The following is an 18,920-nucleotide window of genomic DNA, read 5'->3' as shown; positions in this document are numbered from 1 at the left end:
GTCATGCAACACTCAGCATTAATGAGTAACAATCCATAGACCACTTTCTTGAGCATGTTCTTAATTTTTGATTTACAGTTTGATTTTCTTCTCTTCTAGTTAAGGTGTTAATGTGTTCAGTTCTGACTGCATTTAGCACTTGGGGTTACTAAAGCAGTAAATGATTGCTTTTTTAAGCAACTGAAAGTAGAAGTTTCTGCATTATATTCCTTGATTGCCTTATTTGTAAAACCATCAATGGGTGTAAATTGCTGTAGGAAAGAAGGCTGGGTCCTGTAGGCACATGTTTTCCATTCTCATTAGCTTTCCATTATTAATCAGCAACTTGAGTAGTTTATTTGGAAGTGTTTCTCATCAATTCAATTCCAAAATATTGTGGCTGACTCATGGTTTTCCATTTATTAATTGATGTCTACACTTTAAGAATAATTTAGAAAGTGTCATAGGGACCTAGACAAATTAAAGGATTGGGCCAAAAGAAATCTGAGGTTCAACAAGGAAAAGTGCAGAATCCTGCACTTAGCACGGAAGAATCCCATGCACCACTACAGATTAGGGACTGAATGGCTAGGCAGCAGTTCTGCAGAAAAGACCTAGGGGTTACAGTGGACGAGAAGCTGAATATGAGTCAACACTGTGCCCTTGTTGCCAAGAAGGCCAGTGGCATTTTGGGATGTAGAAGTAGGGACAGTGCCAGCAGATCGAAGGACGTGATCGTTCCCCTCCATTCGACATTGGTGAGGCCTCATCTGGAGTACTGTGTCCAGTTTTGGGCCCCATATTACAAGAAGGATGTGGAAAAATTGGAAAACGTCCAGCGGAGGGCAACAAAAATGATTAGGGGACTGGAACACATGAGTTATGAGGAGAGGTTGAGGGAACTGGGATTGTTTAGTCTACGAAAGAGAAGAATGAGGGGGGATTTGATAGCTGCTTTCAACTACCTGAAAGGGGGTTCCAAAGAGGATGGATCTAGACTGTTCTCAGTGGTAGCAGATGACAGAACAACGAGTAATGGTCTCGAGTTGCAGTGGGGGAGGTTTAGGTTGGATATTAGGAAAAACTTTTTCACTAGGAGGGTGGTGAAACACTGGAATGTGTTACCTAGGGAGGTGGTGGAATCTACTTCCTTAGAAGCTTTTAAGGTCAGGCTTGACAAAGCCCTGGCTGGGATGATTTAGTTGGGAATTGGTCCTGCTTTGAGCAGGGGGTTGGACTAGATGACCTCCTGAGGTCCATTCCAACCCTGATATTCTATGATTCTATATATTGTTTTAAACTAAACTGCTTGATTTTGTTAGGGAGAAACAAATATTGGTCTAGAGTCTCAAAGGATCTCTGCTTCCTGGGGCTGTAAAATGCTTTAATCATGTCTTCAAACCTGTTTTTTGACACTTACAAAACTAGAGAAATTAGGCATATAGGGACCCAGTAACTGCCATACTGGATCAGACCAGTGGTATAGCTAGGTTACTGTCCTATCTCATATAGTGTTCTGTCTAAAGTACTTGTATGGCTCCTGTCATTGTAGCATCTGAGCACTTCACAGTCTTGAGTGTACTTATCCTCACAACATCTCAGAGAGGGGGAAGTATCTTTTATCTCCATTTTACAGCTGGGGAACTGAGGTCCAGAAAGACTAATTACCTTGCCCAAGATCATGTAGGAAGTCTGTGGCAGAACAGGAAACTGAACATTAGTATCCGGAATCGCAGACTAGCACTCTAACCAGTAACAGATGTTTCAGAAGATATAAAATTCACTTAATGGAGAACTGTGGGATAACCTGACCATACGGGAAATTTCCTCCTTATTCCAGATAGATAGTGATTGGTTTATACCCTAAAGCATAAGGGATTATCAATACTTATCCTTCCTAATGTAAACATGGATGATGATGTTGTCCATATTAATGTCTAATCCTTTTCAGAATCCTTCTAAGCACTTGGGCTAAGTGATATATTGTGGTATGAGTCAGGCTGGATGTAATTGGTTGAGACAAAATGTAAACTGTCCTCTGAAATTTCATCCAAATATTGCTATTTTTTTTGAAGATTAATGTATTGAATTAATATTCCACCTTTTTCTTTCCTCCTTTTGTAGGTTTTTTTATTTTTCTGAATGTGGGCCAGGATTTGGAATCAGAATCACAAAAAGAAAGCTAGAGAGGCTGTTCTCACAGTAATTCCTACCAAACTAGAATGAGGAAATACAAGAAACCGTGAAAGGAAAAAGAATCGTACTGTTCTCTTAAGGTGTCAAGCCAAATTTTGCAGATTGGATAATTGAGCTAAACTTCAATTAAGCACCCAAGCTAATAAATAATTCATTGCTGTAGTTTTGCAAGGCATTTTGGAAGAGCTTGAGTCTGCTATTATTTAAAACAAAACATTGACTTGTTTCCAGTCAATACCAGTATATTAATTTGTAGTTAATATTGACACTTCACAGATATTGTTACCTACGTACCTTTCCTAGACTTTCTGCCTTGTATTCATTTTCTTAATCAGCATCTGTGATCACCTTGTAGGTAGGAATGTGGGGAGGTTTTTACCAAGAAGTCATTCTTGAAGGCAAGATTCTTCTGTTGATATGGTGTTAGCTGGCTCCTTATATATTCACTGTCATTATGTCAATAGAAGATCCACATGTGTTGTCATGATGACAGAATACAGCATACCAAACCTAAATGCAATTGTAAAAACTCTGCCCCAAGTGCAGCCATTGGGATTTTAGCAATTTCCAATGCAGCCTTCAATTTATTAGGTTATATTTGGGTGGTACTTGTCAAGGACACACTTTGCTTTTCTGCCTCCACAAATGTATTGACCTGAGGTGCAAAATCAGTAGCAAATGAAGTTTTACGCTGTTCTTTCTCTCAATGCAGTATCCTCTACTGATACATATCTTAGAGCTGTGTTGATGGTTAAAACATTGGGTTATTTTCAAGTCTTTAGCAGCAATGTCAGCCTTTTATCAAAGGGGGAATAAAATGATGATTATTATTTTATTTATTCTGAATTAGCAGTTATTTTACTGATGTAACAAAACAGGTTACAAATAGCCTGGCCTGGGTCAGACATACCTAGGAAGCAAGGACTGGCTGCAGTCCGCAAGTGTTGGAAGAGACTGAGTAATGTGTTGTCTATTTAGTCATAGCTATTTTCAAAGTCTAACACTCTGCGGTAACTTTTTTCTTGTTGAAGTGAATAGCATTTTCAGACCACTTCATATCTGGTGGTTTTACAGAAGTGTAAATGGCAGTCTTATTGTGCAATATGGTATTTGAAGAGTCACTTCAATTGATTCTTAAAATACTAAACTGCACTAAAATAGTCATTTCAATCACTTCAGAGATACAGTTGCCATAAATTTCAGTGGGGAGCAGCTGCAACAGATCTAAACTCCATTTTACTAAACTAGGGCCAACTGTAACCTCTAAAAATAACACTGAATCCTAGAATGCTAACCTGACGATAACAACATACTCTTCTTTTAAATTTAAAGGCTTATCATTTAGTAGTGGTATACAAAGATCAGCCCATCTACCTCTGGAAACAGACTTGAGACCAACCGGAAATTCAGATCTTGGGTTTTTGGTGTAGCCCATCATAGAGATGGCTCTGAAATATGGCTCTGGATCTAGGTTCAGATTCCAGCCTTCATCCTAGAGTTCCGGGGTGTCCAGATTAAGGTTTTTGGTTGTCCTTGTTAGATTTGAGAGAATACTTCATAATAGGTAATCTATTTGATGAATTTCACCTCTTTTACAGACCACAAAACATGTTCAGCTACATCATGAAATTCTATTTTTATTTATAGAAAGTGTACCTGGAAGGGTAGAATATGTAGATCATTAAAATTCATTTTAGAACTCAAATATTCACAGAAAATTTTGTCTGCTATTTACTCATCTCTAAGGTCCATATCTAATCATTGGCTCAGGTACTCCAATCTGGATGAGTTGTGCTTAGCACAAGACTGGTGGAAGGTTGGCAGAAGTGACATTGTTACCCACGTTCTTCCCTAATTCTGGGACTGACAAGGAATCAGGCTAGCCCTCACTGCAATTAGAGCAGACAAGGGCTCATTTCAGATAAGATGCTGTGACCACATGACCTTTGTCCAGACACATGACAAGTTTCAAATGGGAGTGGCGTAAGATATGCCAATTTTATGACTTCTTTGCACCATTGGTGCAAAGCAGCCCTGTGACACATACACACCAGACAGTTGCATTTACTTGTCAGCAAAGTGAATTAAAAGATGTGTCCTTTTTGGAGAGAGCAGAAACAGTGTTGGCCCTCTGCTTGGGTGAATTTCACCCTTTCTGATTATTTGCCACCACACAGCGTATCTGGTTTATACCCACCCTTTTCATGCTTTCTTCCTTTTCTATTTTGTACCACCATTCAATGGAAAAGTAATATTTAGAGCACAAACACATTTTTCAAAACCCATGAAAGATTATCTAGCTGTCATAATAATTGACCAACAGAATTATAGTTCCTGACTGTTGCCATTTATGCCAGAGCTCAGGCCAAGTTGTTTAAGAAGGAACCTCATTACTTCTCATGATGGAATATCAAGACTTAATGAGAATGAAACTTCCTAGTTCTGGCAACTGAAAGCCAATATTGCCTAGAATGATCGTATTGGCCAGTTCAACGAGCAGCCTAGATGCTTGGGGGCGGATTTTCAGACAAAATTACATCTGATGCATATGATAATACAAGTGCAATTGGATTATTGGATGGCAAATTGCTAATTATGGTCATTTCCATGTGTACTTGTGATCATTAGAAATGGAAATTAGTGCTGGGAATGGTACTTTCTATCTCTGGGACTAGAAAAAAGGAATACCTTGGAGTAGAAAGGATGACAGTAGGGTAAAAAATGAACGACATAAGTAAACTCATCAAAAAAATTTAAAAGGAGCATTAACACATCACTGTCTGTCTGAAGATGTTAAAATAAAAATGTTGCCTCTTCTACAGCATTTGCATATCTTTTGCAATGGATTTGGTAACTGCCTTAACTAAGCAGTGATTGTCTTAAAGTTTGAATTGACAACATGAACCTACTTCACCTGGAAGGAAAAAAAAAGCCCCATCTCAATTAGGGCTGACAAATGATTTTAAAAAATCACAATTAAGTGTGAGATTAAAAAATACTATTTCTCTTATCTTTTTTCCAGTGCAAATATTTGTAATAAAAATATCAAGTGAGTATTATACACTTAGTATTCAGTGTTGTAATTGAAATCAATATATGTATAATACATTTAAATTGGTATTCTATTATTGTTTAATAGTGCAATTAAAACTGATTAATCACAACTATTTTTTATCTAGTTAATGTTTTTGCATTAATCACATGTATTAACTGTGATTAATTGACAGCCCTAATTTCAATATATCCCAGAACTAATATTCAGTTACTTTATAATTAGTGTTTTTGATAAATCTCTGAAATGTATACTCAGACTAAGTGAACAGATCGCACACTATTAACAAATGTTTTACATAAATTACCTAGATTGTTTTTTTTCTGTGTGTTTTGTTTTGTGTTGAGAGAGAGAGAGAACGAGAACACAGGCAATACTAATTTTGTGGGATGGTGGTGGTAAGGAGTGGTTTGTTTTTTTTTTAAATAAACTATTTCTGATCCAAACTTTTAGTCCTGGCTGAGCTGTGCTTAATGTAGGACCCAAGAGAAGATGCAAAGGTGACTCCCTCAAACTGCTGGACTGCTTGGAAACCAAGCCCCAGGATTAGGTTCCATTCTGGTAACTGTCCTCTACATAAGCCTCTAATACAACCCCCATGCCAGGGGAATTCTCAAATGCACAGCGGAGGCCGCTTTACACATCTTTTTCAGCACTAGAATGACACAAGGGGCCACAGTAAGAGTGATAATTTGGCCTTTCTGTATTCCACAGAAATCATTTAAAACACATTGCAAACCCCAGTTGAAATCATGCGTTTTATTCTCAATGGACAGATAATATTGGAGAAGTATTAGACCAAGTTCTGTTCTCAGTCACACTAGTGCATTCCTATTGAAGAAGGACTCAAAGATGCTCTCCTTGTTCAGGAGAAGGATTTAAGATGTGGAGACATTCATCCAGAAAAATTTCAGGCACAGCCAGGTATATACACTATATATTACATCTTGCCTGTTTCATTAATTTATTGAAATATGAACTAAAATAGTAACTTGCTTTTCACCACTGTGTTTTTGCTTCTCTCTGAATGCAGAATGGAGTCACTAATATGGCACAGAATTCCTTGGCTGGCTGAAACACCACTCAATAACATCCCATCGTACTGCATTGTTTTACAAAATAGCTTTTGGCTCTCCTCTAATGGTGAAATGGTACAATGCCACTGACCCCTGAGTGCCTCTAAATTGCTTTTCCTGTTACGCATATGCATCAGAAGAACAGACTACACCATCCAGGTTGCCAGTGAACCTCAGTATACAACGAAAACCCTGCTAATGATCACTGTACCATGGTCATCCATCCAAACAGCCAGTAAAATGTTAGCCTTTGTGAGAGTGCCTCCACACTGCATTATGCAGTCATCTGTTACAAAGATCAGAAAAATTCCAGTCCCTTATTGCTTTTAAGAGGAGAGTTCGCTATAATTAAGGTATAAGGAAAATGAAGAAGAAGCCACCACAAAAAGTGCACCTAGGTAGGGCTGAGCATAAATGTTTGTCTTGATGGAAGAGGATGCATTAGCTTGCAGTATTTTTGTGCTAGTGCAGGGTTCACCAGCAAGCCATCACAAGCGCTACAGTGTATTCTCTACCAAGAGTGGTGTCTCATCAGGGAGAATGGCAGTATCTTTTGGATGGGATGTGACTGGAAGGGTCCTAATAGCCTTTAACCAATGACATGAGTGGAAATATCTAAGCAGCACTCCCCACATGGTAGGTTTTGGGTTGATGTCCTTCAGTTGCTAAATCATTCACTCACCAAGTTAATGCAACACAGATTCACATTTCTCTGCTCCTGGCTAACTTGTAACCATTGTGCATGTGCACATTAACATTTTGTTTCCTACAGCTTTCACCCCACGTTTCAGTGCTGAATGATTATGTGAAATAAAAACAGCCAATTATCATGTCATTCTGGCTCCTTATGTTGCTGCAGAGATACCAGTGAATGAATTATGGGAATCAAATCAGTCATGGTCTAGACAGGGTTTGCATGGAATCTGAGCTGTGTTGACACAGTCTGTGTGTTGAGGACATAGAATTGCTTCTCCTTATCTCTCCAGACCCATTTCCCCTCCTTTTGGGTCAAAACTCACAGCAGGTTCTCCTTCAGGCCTCTTTGTCCTCATCAAATTATCTTCCCCCACAAGTCTATTTCCCATCCTCCAAGCATGTCCCATTATTAACTCCACTCACTTCAGGAACATTGTACTGTCACTTACACTCCCTTCTCACCCAACCTACCTTAGAGACACTCTTAAATGGAGTTCAGACTGCTAAAGATTTTGTGCAGTTGGGGAACTGTCAAAATCAGTGTTCTAGTTTTCCATTTCCTGGAATAGATCCTAGTTGTTTGTTTCTATGGTGCTGAACTGTATGCTAACACTGAAGTTTTTGCTGATTCTTTATTGAAGAGATTGTAAGTGGACGTGTATGTTGTTTAGAGTGATTCAGTATTAGTAACTTAGATGTGGGTGTTTGAAAGATCACTAGGTGACTTGTGTTTGCTTTTCCTTTCAGATCTCAAGCACAATGTCGACACCTGATAGAAAGGAAGTTTGTAGGCGAATGGGTTTTGCTAAATAACTTCAACCCTGACCTAAGGAAGAGCTCTATGTAAGCTTGAAAGCTTCTCTCTCAACAACAGAAGTTGGTCCAATAAAAAATATTACCTCATCCACTTTGTCTTTCAAATCTTTACTTCTTCTCCTCAAAGACAGCCAGCCCTTATCTCTACCTCTTCTGTGTGCTTGCTTGACCCTTTTTGCTATAAAATACGCTAATTTTGTAAAGATTCTTTCCCTCCATTTCTAGACAGATTTTTTTAAAGGAAAATAAAAGTTGAAACATGCTTGAAGCATGTCTTTCAGAACATATTCCACAACAACACAGTGTAGCATAGATATATTACTGTGCTTTTTGCTCCCAATATAACAGAGATTAAGAGAATGGAGATGATCCAGGCCTAGACTATTATGTATGTTGGCACTTCACATGCTTTCTAAAATATTATTTATATTACTGTAGCACCTAGGAGCCCTAGTCATAGAGCATTACCCTATTGTACTAGGCTTGTATAAATACAGAACAAAAAGATTGTCCCTTCCCCATAGAGCTTACATGCTCCAGAATTTTTTTTTCTTTAAACTTTGAGTTTTAGAGCCCTTAGTCTGACTTTCTGGACAGAACCTTTGGCAGTTCCACAGAGTTAAAGTTGGATAAATATGTAGCTGACTGTAGCTTTCCATTTTTAATAAACATATTTATTAAAAATGGAAAATACAAAAAATTGCATTAAAAAGTCAAAATTCAGAATATTTTTACCAGCTCTCGCATAGATCTCATGTATTTTTGTATCTTGAAGCATAGTGTAATTGACAATGCTTTCTACTTTTTAAAATTAAAAATTAGGGAATAAAGCTGAGGGTGTTGCATATAAGGGAAGAGTCATGAGACTTGGTTTTACATGAGATAGTTTTAGCTCAAATGCATTTAGGAAGTCCTAAATCCTAAATGGATTGGGACTTCTCCATTTGAGATTCCACATCTTTCCTGACACTGTACTGAAATAGTTGCAATCAGAGGAGACATTCAAGCTGAGAAAATGGTCAAGAAGTAGGACATCCTCTTGGAGGGTCAACTAAGCTCTGGGAACAGCTTTCTACCCTGATCTGAAATACATAGGGTCTCCTGACCTTCAGAGGAAGCTGTAAGGTGTGTCTATATGCTAAGGTTTTTGCAGATGAAAGGGTTTGACAGAGTTTAGGTCTGCACAAGGGAGAGAATCTTTATGTTGTGGTGTTGACTATCAAATGGTAGGATGATATTTAGTATTCTTGGTTATCCTTTTTCTGAACAAGTTTTATTTCATGTTTGAGTTTTACAGGTTAATAAGCTTTGTGAATTTTGGTGTTCACCTGTTTAACTGAAAGACACCAGAAATTGTTTGATCCTGTTTACATTAGCAGCTGGGACAGCTGAGAAAGTTTCAGTGGGGTTCATATAAGCATCTGAGTTTAGAACGTGCTCTGAACATAAAAAACTTCTTGGCCTGAAAATTAAACTGGAAATATTATGAGAACAAGATGTCAGGTTGGGCTGGGCTGAAAATCTCCCAAGAATGGTCCACTACTCAGTATCTCTCTATTTCCACTTTTGGTCTCATACGCAACAAAATATAGAGACAATACAAATAGCATAATTTTTTAAATGTTTTGGTTCAAGCTGGGAGCAAACTGAGGGGGAGAGATGATCTACTGGATAAGGAACAGGATCTGCTTTTCTTCCCTTTCTGCACATGCTTCGTCTCTGACCTGAGCCATGTCACTTGCTATGTCTGTGCCTTGGTTTTTCTTTTCTGTAGAGTGGTGGCTCACTGATTTTGTGCATTCATTGTTTGTTTGCATATGCAAAATGGCTGCATACCTCCTACTTGCAGGTGCAATCAGTCAATGCACAAAATTCGAGGAGAGCCAAAAAATTATTGCATTTTTAATTTGATGTTTTCTTTTAGAAACTGCCTATGTCATAAAAAAAAAAAAAAAGTATTGCACCTCAAAGTGCTTTATTTGGTTGACTAATATGTTTTGAAATTACAGTAATTTGTTAGCTTTCCTGTTTTCAGGGGAGCAAATTGTTAAGAAGCTGTAGGCTGTGGCACAGTAATACCACCGCAACTCTTGTTTTGAAGTCTTGCATGTTTGTCTGTTGACATGAATGTGTGGTAAGCTATAAACCATATCATCTTGTAACTATGCCAACACAATTTAAAAGTCCTCAATTATCAGATTAATGGTATTAGTTCATTGGTGGTAATAGCCATACAGAACAAGTGGCCAGAAAAGGCCTATCTGAATAGAGCTGTGCAACATTCAGCAGTGTCTTTTTGTAAGCTATTAGGAAAACCTTATTTCATTTTGAGTCTTAGACTTGAGTGAAGTCCCAAATTAAGTACAATGCTGCCCAAACCTGCCATTTAAACCTAGCTAGGGATGAAAGGGTTCATCAGTAACTCAGGCTATGTCCACCCAAAACGTGTCCTGGGTTTACCTTGGTGAACCAAGGCCAGGTTCCTAATGAATCCCAAGCAAGATGAATTGGATATGAAAGATTCAGACAGCTGTACCCCTGGGTAGGATACATTTAGCATGGTCCCTTCTGCTGTATCCCAGCACTGCCTCTGCATTGCCACAGGGTTCTTCTTTCACAAGACTGCCTGTGTCTTAAACTGCTTCAGTGGCCTTAGTTGGCAGCTTAGTCCATGCCAGATGTTCTAACTCATTGTATGAAATGCTGTAGCCATAGTTCTGCTCGGATTCATAGTTTACTCTTCACATTGTAATTTTTAGATGATGCGCTGACTTGACTCTGTCGCTAATGAGAACAGTTTATCTTTGTCTGACCTTTGCCTGTTTGTGAATTCTGTTAGGTCACCTGAAAGCCTTCTGAGCTCAAAACTGTATTGGCCATTCCACATCCTCCCACCCCCCAACACCTCCTTAGTTGTTCTGCTTAGAAAGCTTCTGGTTAATGTACCGCATTTAATCATCATGATCTTGTCCGTCTTTCTCCTCAGGCCAGTGAAGTTTGAATAGGCCCAATTCATGCCAACTCCTTAGATAGGTATTTCTGTGCCCCTTCTCACTGTGGAAATCTGATCATTTGTATACTGAGCCCTGGCCTATACTACAAACATCTGTTGGTATAACTGTATTGTTCAGGAGTGTGGAAAATCCACAGTTATACTGACCAAACTTCTGATGTAGATGGCACTGTTGATGGGAGGGCTTCTTCCATTGACATAGCTACTGCCTCTTGGGGAGGTATAGGTGGCCTCTTCACTAAGCACTATAGCAGCGCAGCTTCACTATAAGTGTAGACAAGCTCAGGTGTCTAACTCGATGAAGGTGCCCAAGGGATGAATTTGTTCTATTGTGTTGACGAGCCAATGAACTCCTGTGTTGTCCTCAGTGCAGCATGTTAGGGTAAGATGTTTGCTGCCCTGCTGATGAGAGAGGAGACAGAATAATGAAAAGAAAAACCTATGCACAAAAAATAAGAACGACTTCCCTTTTCTTTTCACACCCTGGCTGAAAAAGACTGAGAGTACATTTGGCCCAGGCAGGCTGACCCCCACTGTAGTAGAATTCTCTGATGGCAAAGGGGGAGTGGCCAGAAATTCCTCACGATTCACTGATTTTCTGTTTCAACCATTTGGGGCTCAGAACAGCCTTCAGGGGAACTAGTGCTGGACCAGGACCAGGGAAGTACAAACATTTAAGCTGCCTTTGCACATCCCTCTCCCAGCCTTGCTTTGTGGAATTTAGCCCTTAATTTTTTGTCACGGCTACCAGTGCAAAATAAAAAACTACACTACTTTTGGCAAGAGCTGGGGGTGGAGGGATAAAGCTATTATTCCATTAGAAGCTCCTCTTTGGAATTGACATAAGGGTCATTTCTAAATGATATTTGTACTGATTTGGCTGGCTTCAACCTAGTTTTGATATGAGTGTTGTCTTTGTGACCTTGTTATTAAGTAAACTTGTTACAGCTGCAGCTGTACAGGACAACAGTGATGATTTCACCATAGGATGTGCTTAAATTGGAGGACAATGAATACACAAAATGTGCTGCCAAAAGCTAATTGGAGAAAAATGAGTCCCTAATATCAGGTAAAAGATAGAAGTAGCCTGGTCAAGCATGTGCCATCAATGTACGATCAGTGACGATAAACAATTAGAAATAACACAAAAATAGCCAGGACAGTAAAAATCATCCCAATTGAAGTTTACACGTGTATTTTGTATGAATTGCATAAAACACAGAATATTCATACTACTTAGTGGTGTTTGGAAGAGAACTAATGAAATATGTCATTTGGATGTATACAAAAGGTGGTAGATTGTAAGGGATAGTTGGGGCTCCTATGGAGACACAGAAGTCCATCATGACCTGCCTGCTCCCTAGGAGAAGGTAACTAGCCATTGTCTTTTTCAGTATCTTTATTGTTTCTTGCTTTTAATACTAATTGTAATCTAGGGCATGTGTCTGGTTCAGATAAAGATTTGAATTAATAAACCTGAGTGTTTGTCATTCTCACCCAACGCTCCAGCAGGTTTTTCTATGCAACTATTGCCTTAGCAATTAACATGCTCTGGTGGGTGTTAGAAACACCACTGTAGTGCTCTACTCCTGATCTCACTTTCCTTTCTTACAGCTTCAAATGAAAATGAGCGAGCGAGCCGTCTCCCTCAACACCATAGTGCCCTTGCCCCGGAGTGCCTACTGGCAGCACATTACACGGCAACACAGTACGGGCCAGCTGTACGGCCTACAAGGTAAGGGAGACATGGTGCAGGGAGAATCTAACTGTCACAAACAGGACCAAAGAGTGGTTTGAACATTTATTGTACTGGAAACAATAATTGTGTTTATAGGTAGGGATGGTAGCACCATCTATTTATGGTTGCCCAGCACTTTCCTATTATAAGATCCTGTAATTAGTTGCTTATAATTTGCCACACTTTGACCACTCAGGCTGAAATTTACTATGTCGCGTGTCTGTCCAAGGCTGAATTATTTTGGAAAACTTCATCCAAAATGCTTTAGCCATTTCCAAGAACAAAGCTACGCAAAATACATTATTTTGCCTGTGTCAAAAAATTCTAGCAACCTTTTCTTTCTCTAGCACCGCCCATGCTTTGGAGCAGGGACTTGAATTTGTCAGCAGGTGGCCTTTGTGTCAGGGCTGTATCATTTGCTGTCCCTGTGAAAATCTGCCCAAATTTGGGCAAGTTATAAGCCTTTGAAAAATTGCATTTTGCACATGTTTATGGTCTGGTCCTGGAACATGCCTTACTCACGGGAGTAGTCAATTGAGTACAGCAAATTAAAATTATTCTAACAACAAAATGGTTTGAAAAGATCAAGTGATTTGAAATGATCAAAATGAGTTGAAATGATTTGCTGGGGGATTTTTTAATCCACCATTCAAATGTGTTATCCCTCCACTAACAGTCACTAACCCTTCTCCTTGTCCAACCCTCTCACACCAGTCCCTCCAACAACAAACAGAAAAATACGGCTTAGTAAAGCACACAGTGGAGTGGCCTTGCTGTGAACAATCCATCCAATTCAGCAGTGGGATAACTGCTTGCTTGCATCCTCGTACTCAGGGGAACTGCAGTTCCTCTGGCTATCACATTTCAGATATACTTCCCATTGCCCGCCTAAGGGATAGCACAGACCATTCTGTGAGATTTCTCATAAGAGCCTGGGCAATTTTGAGTAAAGTTAGATTTTCCTATGGGGTCAGGTTTCAGAGTAGCAGCCGTGTTAGTCTGTATTCGCAAAAAGAAAAGGAGTACTTGTGGCACCTTAGAGACTAACAAATTTATTAGAGCATAAGCTTTCGTGAGCTACCGTTCACTTCATCGGATGCATGAACTGTAGCTCACGAAAGCTTATGCTCTAATAAATTTGTTAGTCTCTAAGGTACCACAAGTACTCCTTTTCTATGGGGTCAGTAATTCAGCAGTTCCATACAGCCCATTATTGCCTCTGTCATGATCACTGGGGGACATCTAGTGGCTAGTAAGAGACTTTATCTTGATGACTAGTTCAGTGCTCTAATTTATCAGGTAGGAATGTTGAATGGTGAGTGTGCCGTAGACACTACAAACATGAAGGAAGACAGGGTCCCATCCTTAGTGTCTGGCATGTGATCTTTAAAAATGATCAGTGTTGACCTAACTCTACTGGTAAAATTCTCCCCAAGCTCGGTAGGAGCAGAGTTAGACCAATGCTGAGCATTTTTGAGAATTCCACTCTTACAATTTAAGAGCTGATCCCAGGAGGTTATACTGCAACATCTCCAATATATTATAGATCCTTTGGTTCAAATACATCCATGATGTAACTCCATTAAGCTCCATCACATGTCTGGACTGTCTTGTTTGTTACTACTGACTTCAGTCGGAATTGTGGGTGCTCAGCACCTCTCAGGATCAGGCCCTAAATCAGTACCTTCTAGTTTGTGCACATAGTCTTAATTTAAAATTGAAACCTTTTCCCATCTACATTTTTTATATTGTGAAGTTTATTATTTTAAATCTGCTGGAATGAAGCTGATGGTCTGTTTCGGGGTTAGTACTGTATTGATGATGATCAGTAACTAAGGATCGGGGATCTGTTCTGAGTTGTCAGCAGAGGAATTCTGAAAACAGACTGGATTAACCGAATATTTAACAGAAACAAGGCAATAGTGGATTATTGGATGGCAGGAACCAAAAACTGTCACAACCCCTCTGGCCTGATTTTCTCTCTAGAGCACTTTGGAATAAAACTTGGACAGTTCCTTTGTTTCCTTTAGTTAATGAAGAGGGATTGAAATAGCTTTGCTAGATGTCAATACTGGAGAGGCAATGGAGAGAGGCCTAGACTCTATCATCCAGGCACAACCCTTAGTAGAGTAGAGTTGTATTGTCCCAAGAGGAGGCACCATTGACACGCATCACAGAGATAAAATGTTTCCCTGAGCTCACTGACTTGCAGGAAGAAAACACCTGCTGCACTAACCCTGAGAAGGCTGCATCCAGAATTTAGTGTGTTGAAGGACAGGCTAACCTTGGGGTGGCTTGCACTGTAGAGAGCACCAGTAGGGAACATTCATGCCACTCAGAGAGCTCAGGGATAGCAGTTGTGTCTGGCGCCCATGCAGGGTGATGCACAAGGGCAGGCTACTGGCAACCTTGTAAAGTTTACCAATGGGGATGTTGGCAACAATTTGTCCCAGAAAGAGAAATTGTTGAAGTCAAGTTGCCTTACTGCGCCTGACTGCAATTGAGTCCCATGAAGTAGGGAGCATGTGGACAGACTTTGAGCTAAATGATGACTGAAAAACAAAACAATGTTGTAAATGTGTGTTTCACAGAACTGTTTAGGGGCTGGTAAGGCAACACACTGCAGTTCTGATATCAAAGTGCAGATATCACTTGCCAACCCCAAGTGTTCAAATGTCAAGCTAGAACTAAAAAAATCATGACTGGCATAAATGTTTTTTGTTTTGTGTTTTTTAAATGTGGGGTTCTTTTAATTTGCTACCTAGTTTTGAGCCTTTAGGGTTCATGTTTTCAAGTTTTTTTTTTTCTCTGCAATAATGAGGTGTACAATTATTTTTTTTTTAAATGAAGGCTTAGATTCTCACATTCAAATGACTCCAGGAACTGGGTTTACCATATATTGCAAGATTTGTGATTTTTATCACAAGAGATAGGCTTGTTACAGGATTAGATACAGGAATAGATTGTTATTGGTAAATATCAGTAAAACATCAGTTTCGCAGACAATTTGTACACACACAAACTGGCAAAAAAGTTCCATCTAGGGTGACTGAAATTTACAGAAGTAAGAAAAATGCTGCTTCAGAACTTTAGAGTTTGATATAAGGATATTTATTTTGTATATTTTGACATATGATGTTGATAATTTGTGTTTTAATAGTTATAAAACATTCACTTTTGAATCTCCTATCTACTGTCATGAAATAATTGTCTGACCCCCTATAACTTCCCGCAAGTGTGAAAATTTAATTGATAAAAATAAAAAAAGGTTTTAAATATTATCTACTGAATTTATTTAAAAAAATCAAATTCTGCCAAGCCATAGCCTGTGTACGTTTCTCATTCTCCTGCCTCATTTATCACCAACTCATAAACAAAGCTAAGCAGATTTTCCCTGCTGTCTTTGAAGACGATCTGAACACTAGAGGGCGCAGACACAACATAAAAGCACCATATGTTTTTAAAAAGAGATGAAGAGTAAAAGCAATACTTTGCTTATATGCCAGTTTGAATTTCAGCCTTTGACACAACAAGAAAAACATTTATTTGCAATATTGCCTCACAATCAGCAGATTTTTCTTACTGTGGTTTATGATAAAGCCCCTTATTAAAGTAATAATTTAACACCAATGTTTTTGACATATGATGAATAGGGAGACAATATTGGTACAAACTGTTATTTTTATACTTGAAAAATTGCTTAGATTAGATAAACTAAATAGAAGGATGCTTGGAAAAAATCCACAGCTTGGACTGGCTAATGGATCTAAATTCTCTGATAAGTCCTGGGACTTCCAGAAATAAGTCATACATAGAATACTGTTCCAATTAATAAACACCCATTCGGATTATTTTGTCACTCGACATTTAGAACGGCTTTTCAGACAGTACCTGTAACATATGCAATCAGTTTAGTTTACCAAAATCTTAGAATGCACCAAGTTACCAAGAAAAAAGGAAACACTCAGTATAAAATAAACTTGGTGCTAAGCATGGGCCCAATTGCAATACCCTTACACACTTTGAGTAGTATTTTATTAAGTGAGAAGAGGAGAAGTTTGATATTTGTAAAATTGCTATGAAACTACATTTTCTGAGGAAAAGAAGTTTTTGAAAGCAAAAAAACTAAATTTCCATTTTTTTTTTTAATTTTCCAAAAATATATGAACATTTTCATTTTGAATTGACATTTTGAAACAAAATGGCCTGATCTTGTTTTGAAATGTTGAATCAAAACTTTGGGTATGCTATTGATTTGTGAAATGTTTTGCTGTTACGACTTTGTTCCGATTCAGAATGGAAACTGATTTGCTAATGTTGAAATTGTCATTTCCTGACCATCTCTAGGGAGTAGTCTCATGGATCTTACTGGGATGGCCTTTGAAGTAAGGCACCACTCAGCATGAGAACATGCAGCTCAATTTGACCCTGTTTACATTTTTATTTAATTTAGGGCAAAATGACTGCTTGTCCTATACACTCTCACAGGAGAGTGAGGTGATATAGGAGCCTCTGTGTGTCCTGAATGGGCTAAACACTTTGTGGGTCGCAGCAAGGAAGGGAAAGCAGCCTCTATGGGACAACTCTTGTCCCTTCTGCACAGGAGGGTGGAGAGTGGGTGGAGCCTGGGCTCCTTCCCGCAGCAAATCAGGTAGTACAGCTGAATCAGAATGGCAGGAGAAGCAATATTCTACACGTGTGTGTGTGTGTGTGTGTGTGTGTGTGTGTGTGTGTGTACAGACCAGTATCAGATTGCTTCCCCCTGGAGTAAGGAAGGAGCCCAGAAGGGACATGTGACTCTCTACATTCCCTTCTTGGTCAGTTCCTAAGGCAGTGTGGCATATTGCACAGTGACAGTCTTTCCCTTAAGTGACTAAAGTGAGTCTAATGCATGTCTCATTCTTTAGCTAGTTCTAGAATAAAGTGCTGTGTACAGTAACTACGCTTCTTTTTCTTACATCTGATTTGGTGAAGATGTTTCAAGCCCCCTGAAGCTTCATCGAACAGACACTTTCCCCACTTACAGATCAGAGCATTGATAAAAGACTGTAAAGGATTTGAAAACTCTCTCTATCTTGTGACAGCCTGGCCCAGCGGATAATAATGATGACGGCAAGCAAACAAAGGTGGAAATACTGAAAAATTCCAGCGTGGATTGAATTAAGTCCTTGAATACAATTTTTTTTTAACCTTGGCAAGAAAGAAATGTGTACTGTAGATATTTGAAAAAATGCCAAACCAACTATCACAATGTTTGTTTAATATTACACCTGGAGGGGACAGAAATCAGCCCCTAAATGTTACTGTTTTTATATGATAGATATATGTTGCAAATATATGAATTTGTCTTATGATGTGGTACTGTGATACCATTTAGTCTGTTTCCACAGCATGTTTGTTGATGTCAGCTGTGCCAGCAATCTCATGGTTCGTTTGTTGTATCTCTTACCCTTTAGTTGCTAACGTTATTGGTTAAGACTAATCTGTGACCATAGTACTTTCAGAAATGATGGCCAGTTTTAAGCAGCAGTTGGATCTGTTTTTCCTGTGCTAAGTCTCCTTGAGTCCTTGTAGACTTTTAAAAGGACACTGTCAAAATTTCTTTAATTTTTCCATGTTTATTTCCAACTCTATGGTGTTTAAAAATAAAACCTTTTCCCCCACCAATGTTGTGCTTTTCCATGTGAATGCCAATATCAGCAGTGCAGTCAGCTCAGAGAATGTCAAGCAACAGCCACTCATGAGTAAGAAGAGGAAAACTGGGTTATTTTGGATCTCTCCCAAAGAATTGCTATTCTTTAGGATTTATGATGAATTTAGAGAAACAGAATAGTAACTCCCACAGTCTTTATCCCATGAGCTCCAAATAATTTTGTGGCAGAGGTCACATTTTGTGTCCTAGCTAATATGTTTGACAGTGTCCCTTTTAAGTGCTGCATTCACAGATATGATATTAGAATGTTTAATTAAGTTGGACAGAATTTTTCATGCAACAGTTGTGTTTTATATTGCACTAACTGGATAGCCAGTTTATGGGCATTAAATGGGGAATTGGAGACCCATAGTGGATAATTCTGGCTGTTCTGATATTTCATAAATGAGGGAGCTATGTGTAGTGATACAGATTGTTAACAGTAGTTAATAAAATTTTGCTAACAAGTCAATGAAAAAGAGCAAGGATGAACAACTGGTTTATTTTACTCCAAATGATGATCATTTGTAGCTTGAACTCCAGCCAGAGTCAGTTCTAAAATGTATAGGTTCTAGAAGCCACTCCTGCATTCTCAGGCAATGCTCACTTCAGTATCAATAAACCCACACATGCCTGAGTCACCTGGAAACTGACAGGAACAT

At 38.9% G+C, this 18,920-nt stretch overlaps 1 protein-coding gene across 8 annotated transcripts in view; it reads left to right on the top strand.

Moving 5' to 3' along the window:
• Positions 1 to 17,761, top strand: part of DOK5 (docking protein 5) — an 87,866-nt gene extending 70,105 nt beyond the window's left edge. For 6 of the 8 annotated variants that reach the window (XM_038370436.2, XM_038370437.2, XM_043495819.1 and 3 more), the window contains 2 exons: positions 12,443 to 12,563; positions 17,541 to 17,761. In XM_038370436.2, coding sequence (XP_038226364.1) covers positions 12,443 to 12,563; positions 17,541 to 17,605 — 186 coding nt within the window. In that variant the 3' untranslated portion in view covers positions 17,606 to 17,761. Of the gene's footprint in view, positions 1 to 2,103; positions 6,152 to 6,260; positions 6,940 to 7,746; positions 7,843 to 12,442; positions 12,564 to 17,540 lie in introns of those variants that run through there. The other 2 variants (XR_005288728.2, XR_005288727.2) reach the window with 2 other exon arrangements.
• The last annotated feature ends 1,159 nt before the right edge of the window (positions 17,762 to 18,920 follow it).

Source organism: Dermochelys coriacea, chromosome 13 (genome assembly GCF_009764565.3).
Source record: "Dermochelys coriacea isolate rDerCor1 chromosome 13, rDerCor1.pri.v4, whole genome shotgun sequence".
Classification (NCBI taxonomy): Eukaryota; Metazoa; Chordata; order Testudines; family Dermochelyidae; genus Dermochelys; species Dermochelys coriacea.
Note: the sequence above shows the minus strand (reverse complement) of the source record. Positions and strands in the feature narration are given on the sequence as shown.